Below are 12267 nucleotides of genomic sequence, written 5' to 3'. Positions count from 1 at the left end.
GCCTAAGGAGAGAACAAGCATGGTATCTAAGGAATTGAAGGGATGAGGTGGCTGACACATTCTGGGGAGGGGGACAGTACTAAGAGATGGAGGAGAAGGTAGATGCTGTAGCATAGGGTTTATAAGCCAAGGCACAGTTCAGATTGAATGCCAAGTCCAGCGGAGAGCCACGTAGGAATTCCGCAGGGGGAAGATTCATCTGGCTGCTGATTTGTAGCAGGGAGACCAAGTTAAAGGCAACTTTAAGAGAGAGATTGAGAAAGAGAGATGAAATAAGACCATATCAACCAAGTTTTCAGGAAATAAATTATTTTGGCTGGAAACTTTTTATATGTTAATGTGTATACAGATGAGATTATAAAGCTATATTATGACATTTCATTAAGGAACATCGTCTTTTCTAGCATACCTACAAAGTTCCTCCAGACAAGACCAAATTCACGGCTGTCACCGATACTCCTGTACTGTTGCAAGCCCAGCTCAACATGAAACAACTCAGCGATGTAAGCGCCTTGATTTATGCACATATGGGTGACCCAGAAGGCTTTGCTTATTTGAACCATACGCATTTACATGCTTAATCTTCATTGGCACATCTATCATCCCAACAATGTCATTTTTCAAGATTTGTTTAATGAAATACATATGTAACTGCTAGATTGAATGGCAGCCTCAGGAAAAAATGATGCTAGACAATAATTAAAATAACTAATAATTCTTCAATAACTCACTGATTTTTAGTGGGAATTTGCTCATTAGGATCATACCAAAAAGAATGCATATTAAAAATAAAGCATACTAAAATTTTATGGCAACTTAAATAAACAACAAATGCATGTACTTGGGTAGCTCACAAGGCTAGCATTTCCCATTCTTTAGTTTCCTAACAAAGACTTTACAAGAAGAAAAAGAGCACAGAAACAAGAAAGATACCAGATGATAATAAGAAGACTAACATAGGATAATGGTACAGAATTAATATAGAATGACATGAGATATAGCGACTGAGTGAGCACTTTAGATTGGGTGATGAAGGAAGATCTATGTCAGAATGATCCAGCCACGTCAAGATCAGGGGAAGAGCAACAGTGCTTCTCAGATATTCATGGTTGTGTGGATCACCCAGTGACCCTGTTAAAATGCAGATTCTGATTCAGCAGGCCTGGAGGAACCCACTATTCTGACTCTAAAAGCTGATGGTACTGCTGCAGCTGATGGGTAGAACCCACTTGGAGTAGCATGGTGCTAACACAGCTAAATCCTGAGGACAATAAAATATACAGTGTGTTTTACTATGAAATGTGTTTTAGTAACGCGAATTAGCTCATGAGCAATTGGTAAAGAAGAGAATGGTGTCAGTAAAACCAATATAAGTCATATTGGTATGTATGCTTCTTAGCATATTAATATTTTGTGCCCCAGAAAGAACAGCTTAATCACTAACATCACTGACCCTGCTGAACTTGGCCAGTTGCAGAAGAATATGGCGCTGTTTGCAAGCTCAGTCTCCAACGCTCTTCTCGTTGGCCTGGTGAGGCCGCCGGCTCTGTTTTGGAGATGCATATTGTACAATCCTCAGTCTTGTCCATTGGTCTTTAGCTCAACAATTCAACAGCCCCGTCCCCTCTTCACATTCCCTTCCTTGCACCTAATGTCATTTTTTTAAAGTGTTAAATAAAGTCCTATCTTTTGTAGGTTTAATAAGAATTCACATATCTTTTAAACTGTACTAGCAACTTACTTAGAATAATTATTATTTTTGTTAGTGTTATGATTACAGAATTTCTTAGATTTTGGGTGTTCATGCCTTCAAGATACAGCCTAGAAGTTTAGATCAAACAATAAGTTCCCCATATATTCATTGTGATAGTGTTTACAAAATGACAACCCAAAGTTTGGTTACACTACAATCCCAGAAGAGGGACTGAGAGTCTGGACCTTGTACTGCACTTCTACTGGATTGACTCTTTCTTTGAGACATTTTCCTAAGAACAGTAGTAAACGTAAATTCAAGGAAGTTCCTACCTTCTACTGAACTGTTTGGCTACCCTCTACTCTTTTTTCAGCTGAACTACAAAGCAAAACACGAAAGTGAGAAGTTCAAGTGCAACGTACCAGCAGATGCTCCACAGTTTATCCAACACAGAGTCAATGCCTATAACCTGAGCGATGTAAGTACCAAGGTCACAGCATACTATGTTTGTGTGTGCCTAAGAGGAAATGGTATAGGTGTTTACAAAGGCCAGACTAGAAGTTACGCAAACAAACAACTGCTGAAATTTTTAACCAGGGTTTAAGTGGAGCTTTTAAGGCCTAAATAGTCTTAAGGTTCTTACTTAGCTATCAGATTACATTTTCCACAGTCTCTGTCACTATCAGAAACATTCTCTTAATTACCCCTCTGCTAATCCCTAGAGTGTTATAAGACATTTTTTATGTAAATGTCAAATGTCACTTTCTCCAAGTGGTTTTCATTGTATATTATCCTTTATACATTGGGATAGCAGAACTTCAGAAAGTTAACAGACTATTAGAGAGAGTATATTATACTTATTTGGTGGTGGGGGGACAAAGCCGAATGATAGATAAATCAGTAGTTATACTACCATTTGGTAAACATAGTATTTACAGGTGAAATAAGTCCACATCTACAAATTTTCAATGATTTTGGTTTGTTTTTCTTTTAATTTTTACTGGGTGACTCTGTGTTAGATGTTGTTTTCACAATTCCTTTGCTGAAATTTCCCTATCCAGAACATTTATAAGTACGACTGGGAGAAGAGCAAAGCTAAGAAGTTTGACATTAAAGTGGATGCCATTCCCCTGCTGGCAGCCAAAGCCAACAGCAAGAATGCTAGTGATGTGAGTATGGCCTGGGGACCCGGGCAGGGGGGCTCAGTGATGTTCCCTGATGAGCAGGACCTGGCATGTGTGATGTCTTTGTAGGTGATGTACAAGAAAGACTATGAAAAAAACAAAGGGAAAATGATTGGAGCCCTCAGCATTAATGATGATCCCAAGATGCTACACTCTATGAAGACAGCCAAAATGCAGAGTGATGTGAGTGTTTTTGTGTAATACATCTATCTTGTTTTCAAGATGGTGTCCCTGTGAACATGAACATCCCTGTGAAGCATGTAAAAGGATTCCATATGCATGAGTTTTCTCAGGTTCACAGCAACAAACTGCTGGGGAGAAGTTTAGATCCCTCCCAGATTCCTGCACCTCTCACAACTGAGGAGAGAAATTACCAGTTTGTACTTTAGGTCCATTTCACTTTGAAAAATGTGAAAAATGTGTTAGTATTTAATAGAATATTGGTTGTAATTCTCAAACCTTTTGGAAAACATCACTAGGTGTTTTCACATTTTCTTCCAATTGAAAAATAACCTTTAAAATGATGCTTTTAAAAGTTGCCTTTATTCTGGAAGAAAATCATGAGTCACGGATAAAGATCTTAGGATAGCCATCATTGCTGTTTATTGACTTTGATAATTAGTATTGGCATAGGTCCAAGAATTGATTATAGGCTCCTTTGAGAATCTGATAAAAGATTTGGATCATCCATCTAGAAAAACAAACTTTTTTAAAATGTCTTTTGCCTGAATTTCAGAGAATTTATAGATTCCCTAAGGCTGGGCCATCTAGTACCTTTTGGTTACAATTCGTACTATAGAGAAGTGAGCCCCTACTATTGCGAATTGCAGTATTCGGTGTGTTTAAAAAATGTTTAGAAAGTCACTTGGAAGTGGTAAGAATGTTCAACATAGCTTGCAAATATTAGTTTTTCATGATTAAAAAGAAGAATGTTTATATTATTTGCTTTCATTTTATCCATGTGTTCTTTAATTCATTTTATACTTACCATATAGTCATATAGCACTTTAAAACATCCCATTCAGTTATTTTATCTAATAACTTCACTTTGAATTATGTCAGTATAAGGTGCTTACATACATAAAACTATCTTGTTCTCTAGTTCCTTATCCCTTCTTAACTAAAAAGAGGTTATAGCTCTCTGTTGACAGCACATGTATCTTTATCTTTTGCTTTTCATCCTATCACAGGATGCACTAGAACACTAGGCACACAATAAGTGCTCAATAAATACATTTTAAATGATTGATGTTGGCAACCAAAAAAGATAGTCAATGAGGAGTCAGATTCACATAATATTCAGGCTAAATGCAAAGTTGCAGATATAGAACATGCATAGCTTTTTAAAAGAATCTCTTAAACCCATTTGGACCTTTGTCAACATTTTATACTTTCAGGTATGTGTGAGCTGGTATAAACATGAACAAAAGAGTCAAAACAATTTAGTCAAAAACACTTCCATACATCAACTGCTTTTGCAACATTGCTTTATCAGTTTATTTCTAATAAAGACAAACTGTATTTTTTCAGTGTGCTTGAATACCATCAGAAAGATTCCATATTTTATTCTCATAAACTAGGATCTAGAGCTTATAATTAAGTGATAAATTTATTCAGTGACAGTGACTACCTACAAAATATTAGAAGGAAGATCACATTCCCTAAGAAAACTGAGAGATTAGATTACTTGCAATAGGAGTTTCTACAGAAGATTTATAATGCATATCTGTACTTGCTAGTTTGGGTCACTGTCTTTAATGCTTATTTAATATCGGGAGATATAACGGGTTTAGAATTTTCTTAAAGGCACTGGGTCAGAATTTCTTCTCTGTTAAGGTAATTGGTCAGTGGAACTGTTGAAGTTGGGACTTTGACCTAATCAGCAGCCTGTCTAATGACTCCAGAAAACCAGCCAATGAAAGTGCCTTCTGAGACTCAGTCAGGACATTTGGTTTATGAGAACACTGTACATAATGGCCAAGGTTACTTTAATGGCTCAGTTTCACGAACTTTTCTCCTTTGAGGTCTTATAACTGCTGCAGTCTGAAGCTTCATTGTGTTACCAAAATTAAACTTGGTGTAAAAAAACCTTTGGGATTCTCAATGGGGCCTATCTACTAGCAACAGGAAAATAGTAAGGTTGAAAAATCAGCAACTATCTATTTTTAAATGACTTAAGAAAAGCCAAGAAGTCAAGTGTACAGATTTATTTATCAAGTAGTCATTTTATTAAAATCAGAAGTATGAAATGATTGTCACATGATTTTGATGAATCAAAAAATAATTTTTTATTGAAAAACTCTGCAAAGGATAGATTACCTTAGTAGAAATAATGCTTGTCAGTGGTCTTTGAGAACTCCTGTTTTAAAATAAAGTAATACTTTGGTCTCAAAAGAGATTTGAGAAGGATTGTCCATGTATGATTTTTGGAGACATTTCAACAATGAGTAACATTTGAACAAATTTTAGGGGAAAAAAACCTACTTAGATGTTTGGATCTGTTTTTTAACTTATGTTTGTCATTTATGCGAGACATCTGTGCTTTTCTGGGAATCCATGGAGGATTTCTGATCATAAATAGTAATTTCCTATTCACAGCGTGAATATCGTAAAGCCTATGAAAAGTCAAAAACTGTCTACACAGCACCTCTTGATATGCTCCCAGTCACTCAAGCTAAGAAATCCCAGGCAATTGTCAGTGACATCGACTATAAGCGCCTCATACACACTTACAGTTACCCGCCCGATAGCATCAACGTGGAACTCGCCAAGAAGGCTTATGCACTGCAGAGCGATGTGAGTAATCTAATTTTCTCTAGTCCCTCTTTTTAATAGGGAAACTAAAAAAGATTTCTAAGTTGAGTGATGTTTTGGGCAATTCTCAGAGGCATCTGCATTGTGTTCTGTAAGCGGCAAATATGGAATGGGAAAATTACCTGTGTGGTTCAATAAGAACACACCCTTGAGTTCGAGAGACCTGGGCCTGGCATGCACCCCATCCCTGCTTCCCTTGGGGAAAGTTATCAACCTTGCTGAGTCTAACGTCCTTGTAAATTTGGAATAAAACAAAAGAATTATTTTGAGGATCTGAGTGTATGCAAAAAATACTTAGCGTGGTCACAGGACCTGGTGAACTCCCAATTATTATCATCTCAGCTATCATAATGATCACATTCATCATTGTCAATAATTTTTTACATAGATTGCTGTCTTGTCTAAAAATAAAATACATGATTTATAGAATCAGTTTTTCTTTTAGCTGGGTTTTTTCTGCAAATCAAAACTTCTTTAGGCAAATTAATGTTTCAGAGCTACACAATCAAACATTTTATCCTAACAATTCTGTTTTCTAAAAATGTGGTAAAATGCACATAACATAAAATTTGTCATCTCTACCATTTTTAAGGCTATAGTTCAGTAGCAGTTAATTACATTGCTGTGCAACCAATCTCCAGAAGTTTTTCGTCTTGCGAAACTGAAACTCTGTACACATTAAACAACAACTCCCCATTTCCTCCCTTGTCAGCCCCTGGCAATCAGCCACCCTCTACTTTCTGTTTCTATGAGGTGGACTACTCTAGAGACCTCATATAAATGGAATCATCCAATATGTCTTTTTGGGTCTGGCTTATTTCAATTAGCATAATATCCTCAAGGTTTTTTAGTGTTATAGCATGTTTCAGAATTTCCTATCTTCTTGAAGCGGAATAATATTCCATTTTATTGTACAATAAAACCTTGGATTGCGAGTAACGTGGTTTGCGAGTGTTCCACAAGACTAGCAAACATTTCTAATACATTTTAACGTGGTAAACGAGCGATGTCTTGCAATATGAGTAGTTTGTTTCCAGAACGAATTATGCTCATAAACCAAGGTATTACTGTACTATATTTTGTTTAGTCATTCATCTGTCAGTGGACATTTGGGTTGCTTCCATCTTTTGGCTATCTTGAATAATGCTGGTATGAACATAAGACCCTACATTTCCATCACTAAGGATTCTGTTCTAAGCATTAGTATCTTATTTATTTTTGATTTTTGCTATATTTCTTATTCCCACATAGATTGTGAGCCTCTCAAATGTGGGGGTCAAATGGTTTCTTGATTTTTCATTGCAATTAAAAGGTCTACACAAAGAACAACGATTTGAATTTTATATCTAGAGTATAAGTGTTAGGTACCATCTATAGCTATACAACACGAGTAGCTCATTATTTTAATAACATTAAGTAGGACCAAAATAGGACCAATGCCAAATGATAACTGTTCTCTATAAGCAAATTAACAAATGCAACTGTGTTTAAGTGCATTGTTAGCCAATGTAGAAGCACTCCTAAGTGGACCATTGCACATGAAGGGCATTGCGTGCAAATACTTAGTACAAATAACTACTATCAAGTCTTACTTAATCAAAAATGAGCAAAATTATCCACCTTCAATGTGGCCTCCTCCTAATTTGACCATGGAAGCATAACGCTTAGAATTACAGTGAGCAATCATCTCACATTTGATTATCTAAACATAACAATTATATTCCTGTATTCCTTGAGATACAGCTTTGAATTTAGCATTTGTTTCAGGTTGAACTTAGAGTTCCACATTCTTCCATTCAGTTATAAAATAAGCATGAAATGGAACGTATACCCCCTAGAGAAACAGTGAAAACCTAAGAGCTGTTAAAATCTCTCACCAAGGATTTATATTTAAAATAACCTTAACATATGGAGTAAGGAAGCTGGTCAGAAATCTTAAAAACATCCTTTCGGGTAAAATGTTAATGATTTTACAAATAAGGATGATGCTGAGCCAAATAATTTTAACCATTCTTCTGGTGTTTCAGGTCGATTACAAAGCTGACTACAACAGCTGGATGAAAGGCTGTGGCTGGGTGCCTTTTGGGTCCTTAGAAATGGAAAAGGCAAAGCGAGCTTCAGACATTCTCAATGAGGTAAAGCCAGTTCCTGTGTCACAGAGAATTGTGCATGTGTCATGTTCAAAGCCCCCAAACCATGGCAAGTGCCTCCTTCACTGCTTCATTCTCTAACAATTGTTGCTGAGGGCAAAACTTACCATGAATTATTCTGGTAGATAAACATACCCCTTTACATCACCAAAATCATGTATGTTAACAATTCATGATAAAAATATTTTTAACAACTTTATCAAGGTATACTTTGCATACCATAAAATTCACCTATTTTAAGTGTATCCCTGACAAGTTTTAATAAGTTCATATGGCTGTAGAGGCAACACTGCAACTAAATTTTAAAATTCTGCTAGTACCCTAAGAAGTTCCCTTGAAAAAATCCTGCTCCCATCTTCAGTTCCAGGCAACTCCTCATCTGCTTTCTGTCTCTATAGTTTTGCTTTTCTAGAAATTGCCTTTATATCAGGCTTCTTTCATTTAGCATAATGTTTTTGAGGTTCGTCCATGTTCCTCCAGGTGTCTGCAATTAATTCCTTTTTATTATCGAGTAGCATTCCTTTAAGTGGCTATGTTCCATTTTGGTTGTCCAGTTAGTGAACATGTGGATTTTTTCCAATTTTTGGTGATTATGAATAATGCATCTAATGAATATTATGGGATTTTTTGAAGTATTAATACCCTATGTCATATTCTTGATGACTCTGAAGTAGTATATAAATTATTACTTAGTCTAAGAAAAAATGATGACCTTACAGTCTTACAGCAGCCAGGTTATCTGTCCCTTCTCTGCCAACAGCAAAACATTCCCACTACTGTCAGGTGAATCCATCATCAAGGTTGAGGCTACATAAAGAAAGGACAGAGGTGCTCAGTGAGCATTGTCTTCCACATGATTTTGTTCTTGTTTTGTGCTTTCATTTGCCTTGGGTGAAAACCATTTTTCTACTCAGATTTTTCAGAAAAAGCTCTTCTGTGTTGGTAGTTGTCAGAAGTCTGAAGTTGATGGAGTGATGCCACTATGTACACAGGAGTGGGATGTATAACATGCACAAAGGAAGAGAACTGGGAGAATAAATGGAGAAGAACATAGGAATTCAGGGAGCTAGAAGTTGCCAGCTCCACGTTGGAGCACCTTCCAATGTTCTCTCCCTGTGCCTCTTTAGCACTGTTGTAAAAGTCTGTGTACCAATCATATTAAGGTTTGCACAGCAAAAGCTCTCCCTCTCTTTATTACAATCCCTAGCTGTCATCTTAATTCCTCAATTCCCCCTCCCTTTCAACCAGGCAGCTTCTTTACTTCAGTGGCTGATGGAGTGACAGGGAAAATGACATCCCTGAGTACTTGTTAGTGTCAGGCATAGACACTCCAAATTGTTTTTCTACATGGTTTTCTGTTAACTTTTTAGAAAACTGTGTGATATTTCTGGATTCTGCTTAGCTGAGAGTGCCCTCTTCCACATTATAAGTAGGAAATTACGAGAGTCAAGTCTGGTTCCTGAGAGTGGTATTGTTCTGTACTGCCCCTCAAAAATCCAAGATTTAGTCGATTTTTTAAACATTGGTTTTTGTATTGTACTCATTTTTTCTCCCCAAGTCAACCAAAAATCTAGTATTTTTACATTTTAAATCAGGAAAAAGTCTGTCTCTCCAAAATTTCAAGAATTTTTATTTACTTCAGTGTAAGTAATATTATTGTTGTTTTTTTTCACTGCTCCAAACAGAAAAAATATCGCCAACATCCAGACACTCTCAAGTTTACCTCGATTGAAGATGCTCCGATTATAGTACAGTCTAAAATTAACCAGGCCCAGCAGAGTGATGTAAGTGTTAATCCTATCAATGTTTTAATAAAAAACGTCAACTAGTACAAAATTCATTTGTATTGCAAATGTACCGATGACCTGTAGTTCTTATGCAATCAAAAGAGTCTCAGTTACATGAGCAACTGTGTAATTCCCCCAGCTTTTCATTAATAAAGCACACCTAATATGTATTTTTAGAGTTTTATGTATATTGCCCTGACTGTCCTTTCAATCGTTTGACATTGCTTTCCAAGGAGAATGTAAGGGGGGCTTCTCTTGATAAGAAACACTACATGCCTATTTCTAGAAAAGAGCAGGAAAATGAACATAGGCACTACATCATATGGAGTTATATTTTAAGTCAGAGCTAAGACAAAAATATTATATAGTGAAATTTACCCCTCAGCCCCTTTAGCAGCCTACAAAGTATAATATAGATGTTTGGTGTAATTCCCACTCTATGAGCCTTTCCTATGCTCAGCAAATTGTCTGCAGGCTAACATTTTCATCGGGTCACTTTCCTGGACTAATTTCCTCCAGGTGCCCCTACGTAGGTCTGGCAGTTCCTAGTGCACACATACCAAGGGACCTTTGTCAAGGCTGAGCCAGCACAAAGATAGGACTCTGTGCGAATGCGCATGAGACCTTAAATGCCTACAGATATTTGCAGGCGAATATGGGGACAGCACCAACAGTCTTTCATGAAAAGCACCTCTGTGCAATGTGATCGGCTCTGAAATTCTTTTCCTGTGCCATTAAACCCTGTTTGTTTATGCATACATATTTTTCTCTCTCTCAGATTGCCTACAAAGCCAAAGGAGAGAAAATGATTCACAAGTACAGCCTGCCAGCTGACCTGCCCCAGTTCATTCAGGCTAAAGTCAATGCCTACAACATCAGTGAGGTGAGTGCACGGGCTCAGCTGCTGAGTTGCATGAGAAGCCTTTTCTAAGCGAAGACTGACTTACAATTGAATGACTTTTTTTTCTTTCAGAATATGTACAAAGCAGATTTGAAAGATTTGAGCAAAAAGGGATATGACCTGAGAACCGATGCGATTCCCATCAAAGCTGCCAAAGCGGCCAGGCAGGCGGCGAGTGATGTAAGTCCAACTGGTGGCCACCTGTGTGACTAGAAAATGTGGGTGGGGTGGGCTTGTTACCCAAAAGTCACCTCATCTCCTGTCCCCGAATGGAAGCAAGTCTAGTTGCAAACTATTCAAGAAGGAAAGTTCCCTCAATGGATCTGAATTTCTTGGGGGTCAGGATTCACATAACCTTTACTGATCAGTGCTAATCAAGCACTCGAATTTAAAATTCTCATCTATATTTCTACACAAATTCACATTCTCTCTCTTATGGAAATAAATAAGTTACTTACTATTGAAGTCATAATAGACTCCTGAGGGTAAAATATTATCTCAAGACTTGATTAATGTATATGAATGCCCCCTTCCCTTACTTCTTTCTTTTTACTTCATTGCTTTTACAGATGGATGAACTGTCCTCCAGTTTCATAGCCCCTAAGAGTTAGTCACTAGGTTCCATTAAAGTTAGGAACTTTGCTTCTCTTGCTCTCTTCCTTTAACCCAGCTGTGAGCTGAAGCCACTTTGCTCTTTGAGAATTAAGGAAAATTGACTCAAGTCCCTACCTGTTGTCCTATAGGAAGTGGGGCACCCTCCCTGTGATTGCTGCGGGTGTCCTGAGGCTTTTGTTTTCAGCCACCTGTCTTCTGGTTTGCACATGATGGCACTGCTCTGGTTTCCCTGGGCTCTCCTCCCCTGAATTCCTTCTCTTTCCGCTCTGCATGGTCCAGGCATGGAACATGATTTCCCCAAGTCCCAAGCACAACTTGACTGAGTATTTACAATGAAGTGGACAGTGCACCAGTGTAAATATGTGACAGGTGAATAAATAATGCCTGTGTCTTAAAGGCCCTGCCATCCAGAATTTCTCACTGACCCCCTTTCTCTGTGGGTGCTCTCCTCCTCCAGCCACCTGACCCCCATATACACACAAACCTTCCCTCACAACTCTGCTTCTCAGTTTCCCAGGTTGCTTCCCAGGTCTCTCCCAAGGAAGCTCCATTCTCCTCATTTTATTTTTCAAAGCCAGTTAGTGTTTACACACTACTGGCTCTGGGTCTCCCTGTGAATATGCAAAGACTCATTAAAATTCTATGACTAGTAGTACTACTACTACTATTAATACTACTACTATTACTATCACCACTACTGCTACTACTGCTACTGCTGCTGCTACTACTATTACTACTACTACTACTACTACTAGTAGTAGTAGTAGTAGTGGTGGTGGTAGTAGTAAAATTATACCACTAATCAGATAGCCAACTATTTGGGATTTTCTTTAGCAACACAATGTAATTGGTAGGGATTGTGAAATGTTTATCTTTTCATTTGTCTTTTCCACTGTCTGAGTTTCACTTTGTCACTGAAAAGAATTACAATTAGGACCCCACCCCAACCTCTCTCTCGGGTGGCAGAAGCAGGTACAATCAAATGGGCTCAAACTAACATTTTCATTTTACCTGGCAACATTTCAAAATATATGCAAACAAACATGTAATTATTTGTTTGTTGAAGTCATTTCTGGAAAGCTCATTTGCTTTAAATCATGGTCTGATTGTCCAGTAAAGTCTT

At 37.5% G+C, this 12267-nt stretch overlaps 1 protein-coding gene across 1 annotated transcript in view; it reads left to right on the top strand.

Moving 5' to 3' along the window:
- Positions 1-12267, top strand: part of NEB (nebulin) — a 214711-nt gene that overhangs the window by 42094 nt on the left and 160350 nt on the right. Inside the window, exons 24-32 of the mRNA XM_019646509.1 lie at positions 405-503; positions 2067-2171; positions 2755-2862; positions 2947-3060; positions 5476-5673; positions 7719-7826; positions 9527-9625; positions 10407-10511; positions 10602-10709. Of these exons, the coding sequence (XP_019502054.1) occupies positions 405-503; positions 2067-2171; positions 2755-2862; positions 2947-3060; positions 5476-5673; positions 7719-7826; positions 9527-9625; positions 10407-10511; positions 10602-10709 (1044 nt within the window). The remainder of the gene's footprint in view (positions 1-404; positions 504-2066; positions 2172-2754; positions 2863-2946; positions 3061-5475; positions 5674-7718; positions 7827-9526; positions 9626-10406; positions 10512-10601; positions 10710-12267) is intronic.

This window comes from Hipposideros armiger, unplaced genomic scaffold, assembly GCF_001890085.2.
Source record: "Hipposideros armiger isolate ML-2016 unplaced genomic scaffold, ASM189008v1 scaffold_104, whole genome shotgun sequence".
Classification (NCBI taxonomy): Eukaryota; Metazoa; Chordata; class Mammalia; order Chiroptera; family Hipposideridae; genus Hipposideros; species Hipposideros armiger.
This window is presented reverse-complemented; position numbering and strand designations above follow the sequence as displayed.